Source organism: Corythoichthys intestinalis, chromosome 2, assembly GCF_030265065.1.
Source record: "Corythoichthys intestinalis isolate RoL2023-P3 chromosome 2, ASM3026506v1, whole genome shotgun sequence".
Taxonomy (NCBI): Eukaryota; Metazoa; Chordata; class Actinopteri; order Syngnathiformes; family Syngnathidae; genus Corythoichthys; species Corythoichthys intestinalis.
Window position 1 is genome coordinate 61,455,387 of NC_080396.1, and position 26,540 is coordinate 61,481,926.

The 26,540-nt window shown below is 38.4% G+C and overlaps 1 protein-coding gene across 5 annotated transcripts in view; it reads left to right on the forward strand.

The window, feature by feature from the left end:
- The first annotated feature begins 11,388 nt into the window (after positions 1-11,388).
- The window catches only part of snphb (syntaphilin b), a 34,316-nt gene continuing 19,164 nt past the window's right edge, over positions 11,389-26,540 (forward strand). Inside the window, exons 1-4 of one of the 5 annotated variants that reach the window (XM_057830507.1) lie at positions 11,389-11,559; positions 13,804-14,145; positions 18,261-18,381; positions 22,652-22,804. In XM_057830507.1, the coding sequence (XP_057686490.1) occupies positions 18,332-18,381; positions 22,652-22,804 (203 nt within the window). In that variant the 5' untranslated portion in view covers positions 11,389-11,559; positions 13,804-14,145; positions 18,261-18,331. The remainder of the gene's footprint in view (positions 11,560-13,803; positions 14,146-18,260; positions 18,382-22,651; positions 22,805-26,540) is intronic. The other 4 variants (XM_057830506.1, XM_057830509.1, XM_057830508.1 and 1 more) reach the window with 4 other exon arrangements.

Below are 26,540 nucleotides of genomic sequence, written 5' to 3' on the forward strand. Positions count from 1 at the left end.
AGAAAAAGTTTGGCCTCCGTTATTGCCAACAAAGGGTACATAACAAAGTATTAAAAATTAACTTTTGGTATTGACCAAATACCTATTTTCCACCATGATTTGCAAATAAATTCTTTAAAAATCAAACAATGTGATTTTCTGGGGGGGGGGGGGGGGTTCCCCACATTCTGTCTCTCATGGTTGAGGTTTACCCATGTTGACAATTACAAGCCTCTCTAATAATTTCAAGTGGGAGAACTTGCAAAATTAGTGGTTGACTAAATACTTTTTTGCCCCACTGTTGGTGCTTGCAGGAGTTCGTGCACAGCACAGCACAGACAGCCCCAAAACAGCACTGCTCCAGAGGAGATCTGCATGGAGGAATGGGCCAGAATACAAGCAACAGTGTGTGAAAAGCTGTTAAAGAGTTACAGAAAACGTTTGGCCTCCGTTATTGCCAACAAAGGGTACATAATAATGTATTTAGATGAACTTTTGGTATTGACCAAATACTTATTTTCCACCATGATCTGCAAATAAATTCTTTAAAAATCAAACAATGTGATTTTCTGTTTGTTTTTCCCACATTCTGTTTCTCATGGTTGAGGTTTACCCATGTTGAGAATTACAGGGCTCGCTAATATTTTCAAGTCGGAGAAATTGCACAATTAGTGGTTGACCAAATACTCACTGAACGTAATAAAACTATGAATGAACACGTGTGGAATTATGTACTTACCAAAAAAAGGCAAAATAACTAAAAATAGGTATCGTATACTAGTATCTTTAAAGTGTTTGTTTCCCTGTGTCCAAAGTGATATGCACTGGTAAAAAAATGCAGTATAACACTTCATACAGTCAAAATGCAACACATGGTGACAATAAGGAGCCAGCACCCTTCTGCAAACACTGAACAAAAAGGACATGTTGCGTGCACGATCCAGACTTGAATATAAAACTTGGAAAAAAACATCATCTGGCACACCATCTGGATACTTGTCCTGAGCATGCACATTTTTTGTTGTCCACTTGACAATGTTAAATATGATAGATGATAAACCTTATTTTACATTTTTGGGGGGTAAAAACTTGTCAAACAACTACTCAATTGTGTACTTTTTATGGCTATTCAGGGCCTGTTCAATACGTGATGGAAATACCAACAGTGTAACAACACTACCAACTGGCTTCCTGTGCCTCAGTAGAGTCAACTAGTTTTCTCATCCTTTCAGATAGACAACATATTGAATGTAAGCTCTTAAACTGAGCTAAGGAACACATTTTAACCAGCAAGAAAGCTGTGTGGAAAGCAGTGACGGATGCTGGTCTTTCAATGAGGGGAAGCTCAAAGTGTGTTCGCCTATGAGTGCTTTGTGACAGTGGACGGGTTCAGTGGCACCCGCTGCGTTAGGGAAAGAAACTAGAGGGTCAGTTGTCAAATTTCCAACACAAGCAGCTACACACTGTAAATGCAAAAATTGTCCTGACTCAAGATTAAATAGTTAATATCACTTAATTCATACTAGTTTTTAAAGTTTACTTTCTCATATTGAGTTTTCTGCACTTTTTACCTGCTTACTTGTTTTATTAAGTTGTATGAACTTGAATCTACTAAGTGAGTAGCATTGTTTGTGGTATGAGAGCTGCGCACCTGTAGTGCGCATGTCCATTTCCGGGTGGCGCGAATCTACCACTGGAGGAAAATTCGAGAAAGCGGTCAGAACAGAACCATTGCGCCAACTGAATATTGCCCTGACTTGGTTTCGGTAAGTAAAGCTTTTGTTTCTAACCTTGTCAATATCATTAAATGTTTAAAATGAGAATTGTTGGAAGGAAGTCCACTCGTAGACTTCGTGTTGGCATGTTCGCCTGTGTGTGTCTGCCTGCGGGTTCATAGACCAGTCGGTGTGTGAGCTACGTGTTGTGCTAACATGTCTCCACCGGCCAACAGGTGTTCTGACAAATTTTGCAACCCATCAAAAATTGCTACCTTGCGGTTTTGCGCATGCGCGTAACGTTAAAAATGGCCGCGAATGCAGCGATTCCAAAGTAAACACTACAAACTTTTTTTAAAGAAAGGAATATTTACTTAAGTTTGATCATGTAAAGACATGTACAAAAGTTCTCAAACACATCCTACCATGTTAGCTGCACACAGCAACTGCACCCCGTGCTCTCACTGTTAACGACTTCGCCGTGTCGTTAAGTATTAATTTACGCCATTTTCGTGTTGCACATGTATGTTTATGATGTATCTAGTTTAGTTAGCACCTTTGGATAACATTGACAGTCCAATTGAATGTAAAAGAGGGCTTTTTCAGTGCCACAAAAGCTTTGGGAGCAAAATTTTATAAGGGAGCAAATTTTGACAGAACACCGGTCCAGTCTGTTAGCTGTTTGCGTGATGCTTTTGAGTTAACTAGTTGGCTCAGTGTAACAAGCTGTAATGTCGGGTGAGAAGTGTGTGTGGATGCGGGGGTGCGGGTGTGTGTGCGCGCGTGCATATGGGGGGGGGGGGGGGGGGGTGTCTCCGTGAAGTCATGCTAGTGCTGGGATGTAAACGTGTGTAACGTCAGTTATGTTAAATTTATATGCGCCTTTTCTCTGAATCAGTACACGTCCAAAAAGTTGTTAAAGTTAAAATTGGGACATCGTCTGACACAATATCTTGAGAAGTGCACCAAATGCAAAAAAAAGTTATGTAGGTGAGTAAAATGACGTGTTTTACTTAAAAAATAAGGTGTCAAATGATTAAAAAGTGATATGAGTGAGTTGTTGTTTTACTTTAAAAATAAGGTGCCAATTTAAGTGGGGATGTCACAAAAAGTGGCGTATTCTAAATCAGTTGGGAGTTACAAATTTGATGTCCCACATGTGATTTTTTTTTTTTTAACCTTTTTGTGCAGGTTTAGTGATGAAATGCAGCCATTTCCACCTGCTCGTAATCTAAAGAGCTCTCTAAGACAGTATTACAGTTTTGGTTTGTTCTCTGTGATTTTGTGCAGGCACTTCAATCATCAAAGTGAACACACTGTAATGTGTGTGATGTCTTACCATCTTAATTGAATTTATATGTGTTTTTATTTTAAATGCAGGATTCAGACTCTTCCGATGACTTTGTCCAAGTTCCTGTTGGGGTTCTGCAAGTCATACCGGAGGACATGCCACTAACGCCATGCAGCATTGCGATCATCCTTGAAGGGAACCTTGTTATGGATGAGGTTCCCACAATGTCGAAAGCAATTTGTCTTGTTTTTGCTTTAATTTTTGCACTGCATCTTGAATACCCCAAAACTATGAAAAACATTTTTTATTTCTTTCAGAAAGTTTTGTTGAACCTGGGACACCAAAAGCTAAGCCCAAAACTGCAAACATTAAAGAATGCACTTTTGGCCTAGGCCTAGTGTTTGCAGCTTGCAGCTCTAGGCCGTAGATGTTTTGGCAAGGAATATGTGTAATGGGAAATGATGTGTTCTGAATGTTAGTTTTTATTATCAGTTTGTATTTTTATTTTTACAGACTAAATGTTGCCAAGCCTTTTTGTTGCGAAGTCTGTTTGTTGCTGTGTTGTCATTGTTTGGAAATACTGAAGAAGAAGAAAAAAACATGTTCATAATGCCATTTTGTGAATTCTTATTTCAAAGTTGGCGAAACTAGATATGTTATAGAAACTGCAATTTCTGGGGAAATTACTCTGGACTTTGCTGTGTGAAGATGAAGATCTTAACCCCGCCCACGCTGGTTTATGGACATTTCAGAGACCATATCTGGCCAGTTCCTTGCCTGGTACACCAGACTCACCGCTGTTCCAGCTATTGAGTCTGGCCACCATTCATGCGGATACAATTTCCAGGGTGGAGCAAGCCACAGCAAACAGACAGCGGAGTGGACCAATCAGCGACGGGCAGACGTGACGTTAGTAAAATGACGAGGGAAGGACGTGGGACTTGCACGCGGAAGTAAACATACGAAGAGAGCGGAGTTTATTCAACATGGCTAGCGCGAGACAGACTGTTGTCAATGACTCGTGTCAATGTGTTTTTGGTAATTTAAAACTGATTTTACCGTGGACTGGAACATATTCTCGGCTATCCCGTTCACCATCTGTGTCAAGACTGCAGCCAGACCCCTCTCATCTGTGTTGTTGTGGAGACGACTTTCGATGCGCAAGAGTGACGTTGCTCGTTAAGAATACGTCACGCAAATAAACGAATCTGATTTGTCGGTTGATTTTGTACCTGCTCGAGAGGCCGTTAATGGGCTGGTTCCCAGACTATAATCTCAGTGTTTGAAAAATACAGGGAGAATAGTCTGGCAGAGCCAGGCAACCACTCACTTAAATTTGATAATTCCACACACTTAACACAATAAGTTTGTTTACTTACTTTTCCCAAGGTAATCGATTTCCTCAATTTATTTAAGTAAACTTGTTAGAATTTACAGTGCAATAGAAAAACATAAACTCAATTTTATGCTCGTCATTCTCAACAAAGCGAGTGTCACTCGGATGGTTCTGAAAATCTCCTGTTCAACTCAGAACAACGGAATGAAAATTGAAAAATACCTCCTGCAGATGTTAATAGGACAAGATCACTTATTCGCCCCAATTTCCCTGTCAATCAAAAAGGGATTTGTTTAAAAGTTTAAAATATGCGAGTGAATAATTTTTTTAAGTCATATTTTTCTTTAAACTAAATATTAGACATCAATTAATGATTCTAAGCTAAAAATGACAGACATTTCGAATAATAAATACAATTACTTACAAAAGCGGTTGCGTGACGTCTGTAAACGAGGGTTTCCAGGGTAAAACGGACAAATGAAAAATAGTTCAGGGACATAATGCGCCATGAATCTGCTATGGCAGCATATAGATATATTGTTCGATCAAACACAACAGTTCTTTTGGCTTAAAATACAGCAGCTTATTTTAAAGAGGGGTGCAAGAGCAGAAATTGCTCTTTTAACCTTGTCTGTGTTTTCCGCCATATAGCCTACATAAAAGTTTTTTAATTATAATTTGGGGGAAAAGGTTAAACATGTCTTATGTCTTTTTCTTTTCTTTTTTTTTAATGGAAGGGCTACTTCGCAGTTTTCACTTGTCGCGGCGGGTTCTGGTTCCATTAACCGCGAAAAACGAGGGATTACTTATTATCTTCCTTGTTCTGGTTGAAGCGTTCTCTGAATATTTCATGCTCTTTTGGGTAAGTTAGAAGACCATTAGAGTAGCCAGGACTTCTGTAAATAAAAACATGAATGAGTTTCTGCTTTCCATACGCAACCCTTCACTCTGGACAGGTTCTTCAGCTGATGTAAAGCTGTTTTGATGAGTACCATAATTACTGCAAAAATGAGCGCACCTGGCTATAAACCGCAACGCCCAAATTTGACAAAATTTAAGAAACAAAATCCATATACTAGTACATACTGCACCTGACTATAAGCCGCTGCTGTTCTGTGTTTTATTATGTGATATTTACACAGAAATTTGATTGATCAAAAAAAATTTAATTAATCAAATTAACATCAAAACGCCAATCTGCATACACCTTTTTCATATGCAGAAGCAGTGGCCTGTCAGGTAAGCCGACGCCACAAGTGCCACTCTTGTTCTATGAAGCACTCTGCAACCATGAAGCCATACAACTTTGAAATAAATAAATAAATTCCATTTTAATTGGACTTGGCATTGGTTTTTTGTTTCAAAATAGTATGAATACGTCTTTGGTAGTGAATGAGTTGTAATTGGTGATTCCAATTCATAGTGCAGTCAGGTGTTTGAGCAATACGATCCATGAGGGACCTCTGCTGACTAAAGTGAAGCATTGCATACTGTCAATGTAAAAAAAAAAAAAAGAAAAAAAATTTTTTTAATTAAACTAAAACAATGAAAAGTTTGTCTGTAACGCTTCTCTGTGACCACAAGAGCACAGCGCAAAAAAAAAAAATGCTGCTTATTTCTAACGGGTAACTTGTGAATGGGCTTTCCATTCGTTATGTAACTGCGATGTCATAACTGAATGTTTTTTCTGAGTGCTGAGAACCCAAGCAGACAACAATTCTTCTATTCGTTTGTCCGTTAGGAGTCGCCACAGCTCATCACGTTCTCTGTGTCATTTCGGTAATTTCCCTATGTATGGAATTGCGGACCATTTAATTGTTTTTGTTGTTTGTTTTGCCATAAACATATACTGTGTGTGTATATATATCTATATTATATATATATATATATATATATATATATATATATATATATATATATATATATATATATATATATATATATATATATATATATATATTAGGGCTGTCAAAATTATCGCGTTAACGGGCGGTAATTAATTTTTTAAATTAATCACATTAAAATTAGGGCTGTCAAAATTATCGCGTTAACGCGCGGTAATTAATTTTTTTTAATTAATCACGTTAAAATATTTGACGCAATTAACGCACATGTCCCGCTCAGACAGTATTCTGCCTTTTGGTAAGTTTTACAGCAAGGCTTTTGGTGCTGTAACAGCGAACTCTTGTGGTCGCTTTGCGACATGGTTTATTGTTTTCTTGCCAGTTCAGTATGGCTGCACGACGTCTCGGGCTGACGCCTACGTTGTAATGTTGTGCTTATATGATCCTTGGACAAGATTTGTCCGTAAGTATGGTTGTTGTAAAGAATGTACATATTATGTTAGTAAGCGAAACGTTCTATTTTTTGTATGAGACGCTTTTTGTTTATGTTTAGTGAACCTGTATAGCGTGCTAAGCTAATGTTGTTGCTAATGCAATGCTTGTGTACTTTTTTTTTTGTAGTTTTAAGACCGTCTAAAGAGGACAATGGTTTGAGGCCATTTTATTAATAAATCAGATGAAAAAGGAAGAAGTCTGATTATTAAGGCGTCGTTCACTAGCTGTGTAGCTTTGGAGAAAGTAGACGCTTCGGAGTGAGGACAGCATAGACAGATTTAAATGACAGTAGAGTGAAATGCCCAATACAGTCCTTATGTACCGTATGTTAAATATATATATCCATCTTGTGTCTTATCTTTCCATTCCAACAATTTATCTTACAGAATATATAATTCACAGAAAAATATGGCATATTTTATAGCTGGTTTGAATTGCGATTAATTGCGATTAATTACGATTAATTAATTTTTAAGCTGTAATTAACTCGATCAAAATTTCAATCGTTTGACAGCCCTAGCTAAAATATTTGACGCAATTAACGCACATGGCCCGCTCAGAATAAAATGACAGAAGTGTAATGTCCGCTTGTTACTTGTTTTTTGTTATTTGGCGCCCTCTGCTGGCGCTTGGGTCCAAATGATTTTATGGGTTTGGGGAGTGAGCATGGTGTAATGACATGAACAATGGCGAGCTACTAGTTTATTTTTGATTGAAAATTTTACAAATTTTTATAAAACGAAAACATTAAGAGGGGTTTTAATATAAAATTTCTATAACTTGTACTAACATTTATCCTTTAAGAACTACAAGTCTTTCTATTCATGGATCGCTTTAAGAGAATGTTAATAATGTTAATGCCATCTTGTTGATTTATGGTTATAATAAACAAATACAGTACTTATGTACCGTATGTTGAATGTATATATCCGTCTTGTGTCTTATCTTTTCATTCCAACAATAATTTACAGAAAAATATGGCATATTTTATAGATGGTTTGAATTGCAATTAATTGTGATTAATTACGATTAATTAATTTTTAAGCTGTAATTTACATATTAATTTATATATATATATATATATATATATATATATATATATATATATATATATATATATATATATATATATATACAGTTGTGGTCAAAAGTTTACATACACTTGTGAAGAACATAATGTCATGGCTCTCTTGAGTTTCCAGTTATTTCTACAACTCTGATTTTTCTCTGATAGAGTGATTGGAACGGATACTTCTTTGTCACAAAAAACATTCATGAAGTTTGGTTCTTTTATGACTTTATTATAGGTGAACAGAAAAAAGTGATCACATCTGCTGGGTCAAAAATATACATACAGCAGCGCTAATATTTGGTAGCATGTCCCTTGGCCATTTTCACTACAATTAGGCGCTTTTGGTAGCCATCCACAAGCTTCTGGCAAGCTTCTGGTTGAATCTTTGACCACTCCTCTTGACAGAATTGGTGCAGTTCAGTTAAATTTGATGGCTTTCTGACATGGACTTGTTTCTTCAGCATTGTCCACAAGTTCTCAATGAGGTTTAAGTCAGGACTTTGGGAAGGCCATTCAAAAACCTTAAATCTAGCCTGATTTAGCCATTCCATTACCACTTTTGATGTGTGTTTGGGGTCATTGTCCTGTTGGAACACCCAACTGCGCCCAAGACCCAATCTTCGGGCTGAAGGCTTTAGGTTATCTTGAAGAATTTGAAGGTAATCCTCCTTCTTCATTATCCCATTTACTCTCTGTAAAGCACCAGTTCCATTGGCAGCAAAACAGCCCCACAGCATAATACTACCACCACCGTGCTTGACGGTAGGCATGGTGTACTTGGGGTTAAAGGCCTCACCTTTTCTCCTCCAAACATATTGCTGGGCATTGTGGCCAAACAGCTCAATTTTTGTTTCGTCTGACCACAGAACTTTCCTCCAGAAGGTCTTATCTTTGTCCATGTGATCAGCAGCAAACTTCAGTCGAGCCTTAAGGTGCCGCTTTTGGAGCAAGGGCTTCCTTCTTGCACGGCAGCCTCTCAGTCCATGGATATGCAAAACACGCTTGACTGTGGAGACTGACACCTGTGTTCCAGCAGCTTCTAATTATTGGCAGATCTGCTTTTTGTCGATTCTCGGTTGATTCTCTTCACCCTCCTGACCAATTTTCTCTCAGCAGCAGGTGATAGCTTGCGTTTTCTTCCTGATCGTGGCAGTGACAAAACAGTGCCATGCACTTTATACTTACAAACAATTGTTTACACTGTTGCTCTTGGGACCTGCAGCTGCTTTGAAATGGCTCCAAGTGACTTTCCTGACTTGTTCAAGTCAATGATTCGCTTTTTCAGATCCATGCTGCGCTCCTTTGACTTTCCCATTGTAGCGTTTGTGGGCGTTTGCATCCAATGAGCCCTATTTAAATGGCCTCAGAGAAGTCAAAATTGCGAATTCGTGTTGCTGTATGTATATTTTTGACCCAGCAGATTTGATCACTTTTTCTGTTAACCCATAATAAAGTCATAAAAGAACCAAACTTCATGAATGTTTTTTGTGACAAAGGAGTATCTGTTCCAATCACTCTATCGGAGAAAAATCGGAGTTGTAGTAATAACTGGAAACTCAAGAGAGCCATGACATTATGTTATTCACAAGTGTATGTAAACTTTTGACCACAACTGTATATATATATATATATATATATATATATATAGAGAGAGAGAGAGAGAGAGAGAGAGAGAGAGAGAGAGAGAGAAATGGCGGAAAAGTTTCTCTCTCTCAGAATATCAGTTTCTGCTCTTGCACCTCTCTTTAAAATAAACTGCTGTATTTTAAGCCAAAAGAACTGTTGTGTTTGATAGAACAATGTGTCTATATGCTGCCATAGCAGTCTCATGACACATTAAGCCCCCAAACTATTTTTAATTTGTCCGTTTTACCCTGAAGACCCTCGTTTACAGACACTGGACAACCGCTTTTGTTTCAACTCAGCTATAAAAAGAAGGTAAGTAATTATATTTACTATTTGAAATGTCTGACATTTTTAGCTTAGAATCATTAAGTAATGTCTAGTATTTAGTTTTTTAAAAAAACGACAGTAAAAAATTATTCACTCGCATATTTTAAACTTGTAAAATTACGTCACAATGAAAAAAACTGTAAATAAGACATCTACTGCATAACTATCGTTTAATTGTATTTTTTTGTTTCTGTCGCATTTTCCCCGATATTTTAGATGACAAGTAATCGATCCAAACAAATAAAAATTGAAAATACGAAACAAAAAACGTTTAAAAGGATAAATATATGAAAAAGAACATCTCGACCACTCCTTTTGTCTACGATTTCTCCATCGCGACCCTTGTTATATTACCATGTTTCACCCATAAGATCCCCCAAAAATCTGCCTGTTGCCATTCACAGCTGTGTTTTGACACAGTGTGATACATGCTACATGGGTTTTTTTTGATTGAAACAAGGTAATTACGTGATAATATCTTGTTAAAATCATGGTGTCTTTAATTATGCTCTGTCACGCTCTCACCTGTTTATTTTTTATTTTTTTTATGCCCCCCTGTTCAAATGTTTTCTTCCCCCAGAAAATAGATATTTTAAGCTTTCCAATTATGTATAACGCATACATATATTTTATGTTTCACATTTTTGGCCAAATTATACATACATACAGAGAGAGAGAGAGAGAGAGAGAGAGAGAGAGAGAGAGAGAGAGAGAGAGAGCGAGAGAGAGAGAGAGACGGAAAAACGGTGCATGTCTCTTTTTTATTGCAGTGTATTTCTGGTTTCACCAGTGTACTCACACGTCATATGATATGAACTATCATATCATATGATGTGTGAGTACAGAACCCCCGCATTGGTAAAATACAGATTAGCAAAATATTTTCTTAATTACTTTTGTTTCATGTCAGAATGAAGAAAAAATGATTTTCTTAATTTTTTTTTTTTTTTTTTTTTTAAACATTTTTAATTATTGTCTCCGAAATCAGAACATTGTATATATATCCCATTAGCATTTGGTATTACATACAACCTTTTCAACAGTATGACTTGAATCAAAAAATTTTAAGATCCATCTCACAACAGTTGGCAACCTATTTATACTCAGACATCTGATTTTCTGATATTATTGGCTAATTTCTTTTGACTTTCCCATGATGTTAGACCAATGTGCAGTATTTTACATGTGCACCTTCAACTATATACAAAGGTCTATTTGCATTATGTAGTAAAGGTAAAGTAAAGGGCACGATAAGGTAAGGGTGAGGTAGTAAAGTAAGGGTTTTCAACCATATGTCCTTTTTGCATCATTTCTACGATGTTGCTTCAGTCTATCCATCCACCTATCCATCCATCCTTTTTTAATGCCACTGGTCTTGTTCACCTTTGCAGAGAGCTGGAGCCTATCCCAGCTGATTCAGGCAAAAGAAGGACTATTCCCTTAACTACAAGGAGATGACAAACAAGCCCACAGTAATGACAAATTACATCTATACAATAAACACAAAAATGGTACCATTATAATTAAAAGCTAATCAGAAATATATATATATATATATATTTTTTTTTTTTTTAACTAAAAAGCTCAACTGACTGCACCATTTGAACGTCATTTCCCCTTTAAATTGTGTGACGTAGAGTGACACAGATGTCTCCATCCACAATCCACTTTAGCTGTGTACATCCATCCCTCTAGTGCAACCTCTCCCCACTCCTCATTGGACCACTCCTCTCCTCCCACCCTCCTCCTCCTGTGCAACATCCCCTCTGCATCCCGCAGAGCTCTCGGCAACGGGAAAACATTCCATACAAAAATGGAGCTCCTGCAGACAAGGAAGGACTAAAGCGACGTGCACAGAAGGGGGGAGTCTGCTGGTAAGAAGCCCCATGCATGGTTTTGTCATCACAAGTATTGCATTGTAAAAGGATTGAGTGTATATGTGTGTGTGTACAGCAAGTACGTCACTTGAATGTACACATCGCAGCTGTGTGCATTATTTTGGAAGCTCTTAACAACACTCTGCATGTTTATTTTTGAAAGGAGCATGCTGCATTGCATCTTAAAGCTAAACACTCCTGGCATGCTATAGCATTACATAAATATGCAGTTCCTTGTGAGGAGGCATGCAGACTGTACTGTGCTCTTGGGTGCAATGTGCACAACAGTAGTAGCACACTGAGTGGCGTCCATGTTAGCAGGCCATGAAGTCGTGACGGATTTCCTGCTGCAGCAGTTTGACCTTGCAGCATATCTGCCACTGAGGACAGAACACCTGATGACTGACATGTGCTCGTTTTAACACATTAAGAAGTGGGTGGAAATTGTGATTTGACTGCATTAAATACTTTTGGTTAGGTGAAATAACCACAAAAAAATCGCATCACCAGTTAATACGTAACACATCATAGCGACACACACACAGCAGAGACATGGCTCATGATGATAATGCAGTTAAAGGACAGCAATCCATTTACGCAGTTTTCTCTACTCATCCCGGGCTGGGTTACAGGGGCAGTAGTTGAGCAGACAAGCCCTAGAATTCCCTCGCCCAAGCCACTTCATCCAGCTTGTTGTATTACCAGGCCAGCCAGCAGTATTCGGGACATACAATATTCTCCTGATAGCACTAAAATATTTTTTATAAGCCCAACTTGCGCACTTTCATTGTTCTGTGATTCTCCCGTCAACAATTGTGACACACCCACTGCACATAAACTGGCCAAGTGCATGCATGCCGTATGTCATTGAAGTCTGAGGATTCCTGCAAGTCTTTGATGGTGGAGACATGCGAATGCCATACTGATCAGTTTGGAAAATGTGTCACTCTTGAAATGTGAGATAACCACTTTTAGCATGACCTCTTTATGGTCACTACAGTGGACCTCTATTGAAAAGTTATCATTAGCTAAACTTATTTACTGTCAGCTCAGGTCACAGAGAATGCGTTGTGGTAGTTATTAAAAAAAAAAGAAAATTGATATTGAAAAACACCTATTGACGGCAATAGACGTCAAATTCATTTCACCTGGGAGGGGCTGTAAGCAATCGAATGAGTAACAAAAATAATTAGCGTAAAACTCCCAGAAAAAAAATACACACGAATACACTTTTTTTTTTTTTTTTTTCATTCAAACTAATCTTAATGTCTTTTGTATTCATTCTTATTTGTTACTATTTAAATAACATTTTTCCCAATATGGATCGAACAATTACTTAATTAAATGTATTTTAAATCATTTATACATTTTGTTTTATTTGCCCCTCACAAAATACATATAGACAACACTACTACTGAAATTGGATGTCAAATGGGGGCCGCAAAATATTGTCTCGCAGTAACAATTGGCTCCGGGTCCACATTTTTGAGATCCCTGTCTTAAATGAATATGATCAAAACAAACATAAATAAACAATAATTTGTGCATGAAAGAGTGTTAACCGTCCAATTCTGATTTTTCCAAATAGGCTCATTCCCATGTCGATAAAAATCGGATGTCTTTCTGTGTGTATTATGAATTCGACCCATACGTCATCAACAAGTCCCCAATGTTCGACAAAAAAAAAAAAAAAAAAAAAACATAGAAATGCGCAAAGGCGAATGGAGGCGCACAAGATACCTTCTCCTTTTTGATTGTGCACATCAAGCTACCAGGGTTAAAAAATGTTGGTTCTGCTAGCATAAAATCTTCAAAAGTTGCCACAAAAGAGTGACCTCCCAATGGGACCATTTTTACTTCTATTAACACTGCGAGATGTGATCACGTCGCATGTGTTTGTGCAATATGAATGGCTACACAAAAAAATCGGAATTAACAAAAAATCCTAATTGGTCATCCTAGCCTGGGGGTCGGCAACCCGCGTTTTAAGAGCCGCATGTGGCTCTTTGGCACTGCACTAGTGGCTCCCTGGAGCATTTTCAAAAATGTTTGAAAATGGAAAAAGATGGGGGAAGGGAAATATATTTTTTGTTTTCATATGGTTTCCGTAGGAGGACAAAAAATGGCACAAACATTATTAATGTTTTCCAATGCTGTAAAAATGTGTAGAATAAATATGAAATTAGAACATTTCTGTCAACGAAGATTTGCGTAATAGCCTGCGACACATCTTTCTATCAGCAGGGTGGGATGCCCGGCAGGTGACTATTGTAAACAAACCAGCAGCCGTGTGATGAGCTATGGATCCGAAATGGGAGAAGAGAAAAATAACTGAGGAGAACAGAGGATTCAACGTTTCTTGGACCATTTCCATTCATTGCCAATGCTGAAGTATTGCCTGAATGTTTACGCTGTGGCGAGAAGTTGTCAGTTGGAGAAAAAGTGTGATTGCATTACTTCTGAAGAACTTAAAGGAGAACAAAAATAGATTTAAGAAGTGGATTGCATCGCCAAACTCCACTACTGCTGCAAGTTTTGTTGCAACTCGGGAGATAATAAAGCGTGGAAAACTGTTCACAGATGGTGAGTACATGAAGGAGACATTCATTAACATATCAGAACACCTATTTGCAGACCGAGATACTACAGAAAATCAAAGACATGCCCAGATAAGGGGCATGTTATGCATGTTCCATTTGGATGTTTTTCGAAACCAAAAAATAAAAATGACATCAAAAATCGGATTTCTTTATTGCATTTCTTTTATTTCATAAAAGCAATGAAACAATTGATTAATATTGTAATTAAGTCAAACTTGAGGTGGCATTATACAACAGAGTAGTCACGTGGTGCATTGGATGCACTACAGGGAAAATAAACATTAAATCATGAAGGCTCATTATGTATTTTTAGCCATCTTAGTCATTTTGATAGTAGGCTAATATAGTTAATACAGATACATACAGCATGTGTTGCCTTCATTATAAGGCTTACTGTATGTAAAGCGTTTAATTTTTTTGCAGCTCCAGACATATTTGTTTTTTGAGTTTTTTTGGGTCCAATATGGCTCTTTCAACATTTTGGGTTGCCGACCCTTGTCCTAGCCTAAGTGGTAATTTCAAGAAGTGTGTTGCTAAAAAATAAAATTTGAAAACAATTTAATGAAGGGCAAAACCTCCTTGATGGAGGTGGTGAAGTTGAGAGCATTTAAAAGTGTCTTCAGTTATTGCTTCTGCTTCAAAGAGGACTCCCCTCTCAGTTGTCACTCTCCTATTTATCTTGAAAAGATGAATGTAATGTCAGGCCAAATGCAGATAGATGAAGAAGAAAGACAGTGAGTTTGTAGCCTCCACCCACAGGCTATTTACGGGATTGAGAATATTGATTTCCTGCTTTTTGCCTGTTTAGCACATACAGTCTTGTAGTGTGATCAGGTGTTCTGCACCCGATAACCTACTGTGTGCAGCTGGCCTCATTAATCACGTTCTGTATGTCTGAATGACCTTGTTAGTGAGACATGTTCATCATATCACAGATGATAGGTGTACAGAGTGCTTCAGTACTCAGGTTGTGTATGTCTAGAAATAGGGATCTTGGAAATTAAATAAGAGGCAATTTTACAGTTCAAAACAGTTCCCGGTTTTATTTAGAAGTCCTTATTCACATAAACCAATTCGTACTTTTAGAGATGTAGTTTCCAACCATGGTGGCCTCCTCTCCACTGTAAAAAGAGGAGCGCTTGTTGTCCTTCCCAAGATCATGATAGATGTCCAATCATGTAGCATCCAATCAACCGTCTGCCAGGTAGCACACTACAGTAGTAAAAATGCTGGAAGCCATTTTGGTTTTTGTACTTTAAGGAGGGATCGATTGAAAAACTTTTTGCCCTACCACCTGTACTGCCAATGAAGAGTAGTCTCATTAACATGACATGTATTCAAGAAGCCCAGAGTCGAAAGAGAAAACTGATCCTTCATGAGGTCTAATGGGGAGTTTGGGCTCATTAGTGTTGGGCTTTGTGCATGTACAACATAGCTCCTAGAGTGTTACAAGACAACTCTCATAACTTGAGCCAAATGAAAACATTGAAAAAAACCTCATGAGATCACCTTCATAGTCAGAGAAATGAAGTGTGAAGCTGACTGTGCAGTCCGTGCAAAGAATGACTCATCATCATTTCAGTCTGATGAGATGTGTTGTGAAGCAACGCTGTAGCCTTCCTGTTGAAGTAAAACCTCAATCCAAAATCAGTTCCCATTCGGTAGAGTTCAGAAAAAATATTTTTCATATGAATCATGTTTGGGGAAATTATTTTTTATATGAATATATTTGGGGTAAACTCTATTAAACATACAAAGAGTCACCTTTGGGGAAAAAAAACTACAAATTACCGCAGTAAGATGTTAATTTTTGTTAGTACAGTGATACCTCGTTTTTCACAGTTAATGGGGACCACCCGCCCCCCCCAAAATCGAAAATCCACAAAGTAAAGGCGGAGCTTATTTAAATAAAAAAAAAGAAAAACTTTTTGTGTGTGTTCAATGACTTTATTCAGATACAACAGCATTGGAAAGAGATACATACTGTATAAGACATTTATTTTCTCCTTTTTTCCCCAAAGTATAATTGAAATAAGAAAAAAATAAAATAAAACAGACAAAAAAAAAAACCTTACATGTATAGACAAGTTTCCTGAGCGAAACATGGGTGGCGCCATCTTTGATAAATTGTATAATAAATTTGTAATAAATAAAATCAGCACGACGTAGATGAGACTCCGAGACTTTCTGTGCTGTGCGTGAACTCCTGGAAGCGCCTATACAGTATATATGGTTAGAAGTGGAATGTTTTGATCAGCGACCAGCTAGTAGCTGCAATGCGCCAGTGTGGAACTACCTCGCCATACGCCGTAAATCGAAACCAGCTGCAGACAATAAGTTAAGAGTGGTTTAAACCTAAAGAGCTACCTAAAAGATTGTATGTTTGTTCTTATCACTTCATTGATCATTCGTGGACAAAATGATAACAACCTATGCAGCCTATGTTAACGTGAGGTGTAGATTGATACGCCGGCCGATTGAGTGACCAAAATGAGGTGAAATTACAAATAATATAACAGTTGCCAAATACAGAAGGGCTGACGGATTTTGCTGTTACAAGGTGTGTACATATAAAAAAAAAATAGTATGTCTTTTTTTTTTTGCAGACATTGTTCGCAATAAAACTTTTAGACTACATGATTCTATTTCTTGTTTTATTTAAAACAATTGGTACATGCGCAAATCAGGTCAATAAATCACAATTTATGAAACGATTAGAAAAATATTAACGAAGGGGAGCTGTAAGTCGAGCCTTTCATCATCAAACTAGAACGCGCGAAGTCTCGATATTTGTCCATCGACGTACAGTAAGTGTTGGTGTGAGGCACATCAAGTGGTCTCCCCTTGCCTAACAGCATTTTCCACCTGTATACAAATGAACAAAAAACTTACACTTGCATTTATGCAGTTACATAATTGTGCTATCCTTCATGTAATGATTAGCAACAGGCTAGCAGCAGATAGCATGTGTTGCAGCCACACCAGTCCAGTAGTTGTTGTAAATAATATTAAACATCATCATAATTACAATCATCATTTTAATAACCATATCAAAGTCAACAAATCGTTTCATGTGCAAGATTTTAGATTTCTTTTAGCACCGGACACATGAAAATGCAGGGATAGGTAGAACATACCTTCCATAAAATCAGCGGCAACATGGCTACATAAACACCCAGTCTCTGTGTTGGCATGGGATTGGTTCCTCATCTGCCTTCATGAAAATGTCAGCTTCCCATGTCGTGATGATGGCAGATGGATGCGGTATTTCCAAATTGTCTTTTTTGAGGAATTTCGATGAGTGATGCCACTCCAGCTCCACTGTTGTTGTGGATGGAGAAAGTGTAAAACGGAAGTCGCGAGCAGAAATGCGGAAGTCAAGCAGAAGTACCTCAGAAACTTGTCTCTATGTATATTTTAATAAATAGTTTTCAAGCCCTGCAAATGTAATAGTAATGGTATAAAAGATATATAGACTGTATCTCGATATAAAATAAAACAATGATTTGTGTTTTTTTTTTTTTTTTTTTTTTAATTGAATAAAATCCGCGATGGACTGAGGGTGCGAAGTTTGAAGCGTGATATAGTGCGGGATCACTGTATGCTATTTTCCAATAAATTATTTGTAAATTAGCAATAGCTAGCGTATGCATTATACAGGTACATTAATGAACAACAGCGATGCTGTGTTGAAAGTACTTCAACAAACAAAGCAATGCAACAAGGCAATCGTTTTGCATGTACAAATCCTACAGGATGAATCAGGACACCTCTCATCTTGCATTAGCGCGAACACACAGCTCATGAGAAACGTATAATGTCAGCCCACTTTGTTGTGGACTGGATAATGATGAGCACTCATTGTCCACTTCCAGGTCCGAATGTTAGCACATTACTTAGAGCCAAAGTGTTGACTTGACTCAGTATGCAGAAGCTTCCAGTGCTGATTACAGTAGTTTGTCTATATGTGTGTACGTATTTCTACAGCAGTGGGTCCAAAATTCAGACATTTGACTCACGCAGCAGGAAAATGTTTTCCCTAATCGGCGCAAAGCTTAGTCTTGGGTCATTGCTTTGATTTTTCTTCTTTTCAACCAGGCTCTCATCACCCAGCTGAATAAGAGGACAGTGAGAACAGCAGAAATTTGACAGAAAGACCGCCCAACCTCATGTCTGCCCCTACTCCAGCCAGTCGGAGGTCTACATCAGGATCTCGCCGGTAGGTGATCAACAGATTACTAATGTAGTTTTTAATGAAATTTGAAACATTTACATAGTTTTATGCCAAGGAATTCATGTTTTACAAGTAAATTGCCATACCTCAATGACATATCTAGGGAAACTATGTATTTGTACTTATCAGTCCACTGCCCAGATATAATATCTGCATAATTCAAGCCTTTGTGATGAAGTTAAACAGTACATAATAAAGTCATACTGTATCGTCGATAAATCAGGTGATAAAGCAGGTGATTTGTGTTTTGCGCATCTTAACACAGGGTGCGCTAACGACGGGGTTACAATGAAAAATGCAACTTATTCCTAACTTTGAGAAGTGTGGAACTGCAATGCTTGACAGAAAAATGTATCTCATTTGCTTAACTCTTTTAAAAGCACAAAAGGGTGGAAATAAGGCACATACGAGAAAAAAAGTATTGATTTAGATTTACATTGACTTGTGCAGGTGGTCATTTAGTTGTGGTAAAACTGTGTATATACTGTATAATGACAACTACGTACACAATCAAGTGTTTTACTATTTTATTTACCAGACAACTGGGGGTTACCTTTTGGGGTGCTACAATGTTGTCATCTGTAACTACTGCATGACCATGCATTAATTTTCAAAACTAGAAAAAGTGACTACAGTGGTACCTTGACATACAAATTTAATTTGTTCCAGGACTTGACGATGACTTTGTATGTCAAAATGGTCGTATGTCGAGACGGATTTCCCCACAAGCATACGTTAAAATTTGATTAATTCGTTCCATAGCCCAGAAACCTTTGATAAATCCTTATTCAATACTGCAGGTGCAATTACAAATAGCAAAACAAATAAATTATATCACCTCCACTTATGGAGGCTGGCAAACGGAGGTCGGAAAGAGGTCGGTGTGGAGGTATACGAGGATACGATGAGCCGTGTTGGGTCAAATTTAACAAATGCATTAAATTATACACATGTAAAACAAATAGATTATTAATAAATAAGATATAAAAAACACGTTTTTATTGTCACCTTAACTTCATGGTGAATGGAGGTCGGAGGAGACAGCGGGTGTGTAGGTAGACGAAGATACGGTGAGCCATGTACTGTCCAGTTCCACTTCACTCGCACGCAAATCACGCTCATATTTTTGTATGATTTCTTTCTTGATTTAAATGGTAAGCCTCACCGTCTTCCTTTTTTCACCAGTACTATGACCTGCACTAACCGTCTTGGGACCCGTGATGATTTCTCTCACAAGAAAATCCGATATGCTGCCGTCTTGTGGGAAAACAATGAAATTGCGACGCAGTCATAAATCTCGAGCATTTCGACATGTGTAGGGACAGATGACAACTCAAGTTTTAAAGCGTATGTCGAAAAATGTATATCAATGCGTTCGTATGAGGTACCACTGTACTGTAAAAATCGGCCTATTGAGCGCAACTACAGTAAATACAGTGGGGCAAATAAGTATTTAGTCAACCACCAATTGTGCAAGTTCTCCTCCTTGAAAAGATTAGAGAGGCCTGTAACTGTGAACATGGCTAAACCTCAAACATGAGAGAAAGAATGTGGAAAAAAAAACAGAAAATCACATTGTTTGATTTTTAAAGAATTTATTTCCAAATTAGAGTGGAAAATAAGTATTTGGTCACCTACAAACAAGCAAGATTTCTGGCTGTCAAAGAGGTCTAACTTCTTCTAACGAGGTCTAACGAGGCTCCACTCGTTACCTGTATTAATGGCACCTGTTTTAACTGATTATCGGTATAAAAGACACCTGTCCACAAGCTCAGTCAGTCACACTACAAACTTCACTATGGCCAAGACCAAAGAGCTGTCGAAGAACACCAGAGACAAAATCGTAGGCCTGCACCAGGCTGGGAAGACTGAATCTGCAATAGGTAAAACGCTTGGTGTAAAGAAATCAACTGTGGGAGCAATTATTAGAAAATGGAAGACATACAAAACCACTGATAAGCTCCCTCGATCTGGGGCTCTATCCAAGATCTCACCCCGTTGCTTCAAAATGGTAACAAGAACAGTGAGCAAAAATCCCAGAACCGCACGTGGGGACCTGGTGAATGACCTACAGAGCGCTGGGACCACAGTTACAAAGGCTACTATCAGTAACACAATGCGCCGCAAGGGACTCAAATCCTACACTGCCAGACGTGTCCCACTGCTGAAGCCAGTACACGTCCAGGCCCGTCTGCGGTTCGCTAGAGAGCATTTGGATGATCCAGAAGAGGACTAGGAGAATGTGTTATGGTCCAATGAAACCAAAATAGAACTTTTTGGTAGAAACACAGGTTCTCGTGTTTGGAGGAGAAAGAATACTGAATTGCATCCAAAGAACACCATACCCACTGTGAAGCATGTAGGTGGAAACATCATGCTTTGGGGCTGTTTTTCTGCAAAGGGACCAGGACGACCGATCTGTGTAAAGGAAAGAATGAATGGGGCCATGTATCGAGAGATTTTGAGTGAAAATCTCCTTCCATCATCAAGGGCATTGAAGATGAGACGTGGCTGGGTCTTTCAGCATGACAATGATCCCAAACACACAGCCAGGGCAACAAACGAGTGGCTTCGTAAGAAGGAAATCAAGGTCCTGGAGTGGCCTAGCCAGTCTCCAGATCTCAACCCCATAGAAAATCTGTGGAGGGAGTTGAAAGTCCGTTTTGCCCAACGACAGCGCCAAAACATCACTGCTCTAGCAGAGATCTGCATGGAGGAATGGGCCAAAATACCAGCAACAGTGTGTGAAAAGCTTGTGAAGAGTTACAGAAAACATTTGGCCTCCGTTATTGCCAACAAAGGGGACATAACAAAGTATTGAGATGAACTTTTGGTATTGACCAAATACTTATTTTCACCCATGATTTGCAAATAAAATCTTTAAAAGTCAAACATTGTGATTTTCTTTTTTTTTTTTTTTTTCACATTCTGTCTCTCATGGTTGAGGTTTTCCCATGTTGACAACTACAGGCCTCTAATATTTTCAAGTGGGAGAACTTGCACAATTAGTGGTTGACTAAATTATTATTTACCCCGCTGTATATATACGTATTTACTGTATGTACATACTATATGTTTAAAACGATCCTCACCAACTAAATATAAAACCATCTTAAGTTATTTCACTTCATACTTTGTAAGCAGAACACATTAGACCAGGAGTGCTCAAGTCCAGTCCTCGAGAGCCCCTATCCAGCTTGTTTTCCATTTCTCCCTTCTCCAACACACCTGACTTAAATAATCAGGATCATTATCAGGCTCCTGCAGAGCTTGCTGATGAGCTGATCATTTGATTCAGGTGTGTTCAAGGAGGGAGACATGGAAAACAAGCTGGATAGGGGCTCTCGAGGACCGGACTTGGGCACCCCTGCATTAGACATAGCGCTTCACTCACAGGTGTTCAAGTCATCCCCAAACGATTGCAGTAGTAAGACACAGGTGAATATATATTGGTGATGCCAAGAGGTAAATAGTCAGAAAAATAAATTAAAGGATTGAGTTAAGCTTGAGCAGATCTGTTGTATAGTTCCCCATTAATTCTGTTAGCAACTGTATAACGTGGCACCTACTGCAGTGTGAATATAAAATTTTAGATTCCAATAAAATATTGAAAAACAATTTTGGCAACTCCTCATTCATGTTAAATCTATAAAAAGTAATTAATTAAATGTTGTTGTTTTTTTTGTTTTTTTTTTTTTTTACCAGAGGCTCAGCTTAAACAGACTTGGCACTCTCTCACACTTTATTTGATTGAGTCAGCAACATGTCTAACTTAATTTATTTCTGTCCAGTCGTGCTTTGTAATCTAATGAGTTTTGGCTTTGAAATCAGCCTGATGGTAAGACACTTTTCACAAGCTGTTTATATTGATGTTTTTCCTGTGATTACCTTGTAAATTTTAATCGGAAATACTGTATATGAGTAACATAATCTTTGGTACACTTACACTTTTTAAACAATAGCAACTAATTTACATATATTGTATTCTTTTTAAAACTTTTTTTAAAACCTAATTTATGAATGATTGATTATTAATGCACCAGCTGTTAGTGTTGTTTACGTATTTCATAGATGACTGTATTCATTGTTTCATATTCATCTACAAGACATGTCTCTAAATTCGCACATGGTGTGTGTGGAGCGCCCGGTTACAACACTGCAAGGATTGCAGTGATGTTGCCACGGCAACAAGCATCTACGGCTGGCTCAACGCGTGGCTTTGGTGTCCTCCTTTTTCTCGTCTCTTCTTTCTCAGAATCAACCCTCTGAAGGCACTCCAGCCCAAACGTCGCTTGCAGCAAATACTGGCCTCCTCGCCCGTCCCGGTCCCCGGGCCGGAGTCCGGGTCGGGCGTGGCCTCACCAGCTGCCACGGCGCCGATAGCCATTCCGGTGCCGGCCCCGCCTACGTGAGAAACACTCGTTACCCTCTTAGAGCGCATGCGCCATAGCTGCTGCAGCTCTGGCATGCGTTGTAATCACTAAAACAACAACAAAACAACGCATGTGCTACCATGTTGATTATGCTACCACGCTGATCAGGGATCAGGGTTTCCCCTTCCTCAGGCTGTACTGATTGGATGTGAACTCTATTCTACAATTCTGAATGATTAATATCTAACCTGTGAGAGACCAACAAATTGGAACATATTTTCCAACGGAAGCTGCAATAAGCCTCATCCTCCCTAGTAATGTGCTGCTAGGACTGCAATGAGGGAAACCTTGAGCCACTCACTGTTGATCTGCACTTAAGCGCTCAAACATGTTGGTAATGCCTAACCCTTTGAGCGACTACGTTTAAAGCCCAGAAAACGGCTTTATTGTACTGTGGAGACCAAACTGTGATCACTGGTACACAGTGGTGTTGTACATACTGTAGTTTGCTTGCTGCTTGGCAGAATCCTAAAGGCAATTTAAAATACGCAACACACAGAAGAGAAAGGACAATACGAAAAGGGTTGGGCATCGATGGGATCTGGGACTAACACGCCTTTTCTCCCGGAGCCGTTCGAATTTTTAAATTTCGATTCCAAGTTTCAATGCCCTGACCGCCGACCGTAAAAATTGCTGACGAACACCACGAAGAAGAAGCCACATGAAGACTTGCTCCGTTTTGAGCCAATCATATGAAGTGGCTAATTTAGATTACCACAAAAACGTGTTGCTTCGCTTCACATAAATGACAACATAGTAACAGAATAAACACACCGAAATGATATAAGATCCTCTTTTGAAACGTGAAAACTTACATATTTTGTTTTATCAAGGGTTCCCAATGATGTGTAGTGCAGAGGAGGTGTGTAGTGTCTGTACACCCCAAGGATTCTTTCCCAACTAAAGTAATGTTCTTTTTGCCTGCTGCTTCCAGTAAGTCACCACCAGGTGAAGCCAAGCGCACATAGCAAAACCAAAGAAAAGCTGTAAAGTCCGGAGTTACAACAGTGACATCTTGTGAAAGGATGAATAATATATAGTTTAGAAAGAAATCAAAGTTAAAAAGTAGTCAACTTTAGATCAAGGGACAAAACACTCCCCACCTGACATCTGCAAGAGGGTAAGGTTTAGGGTTGTAGAAATACCACCTAAAACAAACGACACAATACAATAAATGCCTGAAGCATAAGACACTCTAAAATCTAGGCAAAAGAATATGTGCACCGTACTACAAGTCGCACCTGAGTATAAGTCGCACCAGCCATAAAATGCCCACGAAGAGAAAAAAAACATAAACGAGTCGCACCGGAGTATAAGTCACATTTTGGGGGGAAATTTACTTGATAAAATCCAACACATAGAACAGACATGTCATCTTGAAAGGCAATTTAATATGAAAATACAATATAGAACAACATGCTTAATGAGTGTACAGTGTACAGTGCATGAACAACGAAATGCGAATATACTGTCCTCACCAGGACGCTACAGCTCGGTCCTGGCTATTCAGCGGGCTAAACTCCCAAATGGCTGGACGTCCGTATATTTTACTGAATTAATTTCGTCCTCGATATCAAACAGGTTCGCATCGACGTAAATAAATGATAATTAGGTGCTTTTACAGCAAAACATGACACAAACGGTTAGCATGCGTTCACTAGCATTAGCGCATCGTTCAAACAACCACACAACTGTCTCTAAGTGTCCGATCGCGGGTGGAAAACACACAACAACAACAGAAAAGATGATACACACAGGCGTTGCCTCTGTAGAGATATTTTAAAAGCATAAACAATGAACGTAGGTTTGCAACCGTGTTTCTCTCTCGCAAACTCGCCCACTCAGTCAGAGCTACGTAGCTGTCGATCTTCTTTTGGCGTGTGAGCACTCTTCTTCACGTAAACAAGTGCAAGTGCGCCCCCACGTGGGCGTGAAAGCGCCACATCTAAAAGCATGCATTTCAATATAAAAAAAGTCAATAATACAATGGAGCACACATTGCCAAAGGCAGAACGCGAACGTGGCCATAGCTATTAAGTTATTCAGATAACTATAGCATAAACAATATGCTAACAAGTTTACCAAACCTTCAGTGTCACTCCAAAACACCAAAATAACATGTGAAATGATATCATAATGTGTTAATAATTTTACACATAAGTCGCTCCTGAGTATACTGTAAGTCGCACCCCAGCCAAACTATGAAAAAAAAACTGCGACTTATAGACCGAAACATACTGTACATGTTTTCTCTGTGAGCTTTTGAAAAAGAAACATCTTTGTGAAAATGCACTCCTATGGAAAGAAACTTCATCATATTCAAATTCAAAGACTGTTATTTATATACAAGTTAAAATAGCCCTGTGAGAAATTCACAGCAAGGTTAATTGAAAGTTCATATAATTTAAAAAGTAATCGAGAAGGCAAGAAATTATTATAAACTATGCAATTTTTTTTACCCCAGCCTATGAAAAGAATCAGAATCGAGGAATCTTTTGGAAACGGAATCGAAACGTGGAATCGGAACCAGAACCGTTCAAATTCAAACGATGCCCAACCCTAAATATGAACATAGTTTCATAATTCAGAAGTTACGCTAAAAGGAAATTACTTTTAGGTGGTTAGGTATTAAATTCAAAACTTCTCATAATTCCAGCAGAGAGTGAGTATTCATTGAAGAGTTTGACCAGATTTCAACATAAAAGCCATATGTAACAAATACAAATAGCCAAGAACATGAGAAGCTCCCCCCACACACACACACAAAACCATACAACTACTAATGCTTTTTATTGGAGGATGATGAAGAAAGATTGTTTTTAAAGGAAATTTTACTAGTCTCATAATTCTTACTATGCTTTTCTGGAGCATTAAAATCTCCATGTTCAACTATTTTATTCCTTTCTCTTATGTGTGGAGCAAGAGGAACACTTTTGTTTTACTTCAGCCTTGGGACTCGATTCTTCTCCTTCAGACCATTTCATTATTATTCAAAAAGGCCACTACTGGTGATCACTGGTTAACAATAGTTGCTCGGTCAACCATGCTCACAGCTATTGAGACACTGAATCACATGAAACGTGTCTATTTGCATGGTGGCTTTGCGATTGCTATTAACAGGCACTATTTTTTTTTTTTTTTCGTTTTGTTTTCGCTTTCTCAGATATTTCGGTCTTTCTTGCAGCACAGTAGAGGCTAAATGACATGACTTAAAGTTTTAAGATCCAACATTTAAATCTTAAGCTGAGAATAGTTTGCATGTTCTCTCCGTGGCATTGTAGGTTTTCGCAGGGTATTGCCAATTCTGCTCACAGTCCAAAAACATCCATGTTAGGTTGATTGAAGCCTAAATTATCCATATTATGAATGTCATCTTGAATCGTGTTATGTGCCCTGGGATTGGCTAGCAAGCGGTATGTGGTTTATACCCTACCTCACTGTTTGAGTTTCAGACCCCCTCACGTCTTTTTGCTTTATTTGCTGATTAATTCAATCTTTAAGGGGAGGTTTTAGCATTGGAATGCTGGCGAGGTCCTCAAAAACACCGTGACGGAGGACATCTTGACTCAGCCTTTTGCTTTGACCCAAAGCACCAACTTGATCAAAACAGCTGAGCTTAGCAATGTCTGACAAATACTCGACACTTTCCTACTGATGTTCCATTGAATCTATTGAGACACACAAGTTTGCTAACCCTAAACACAGTATATA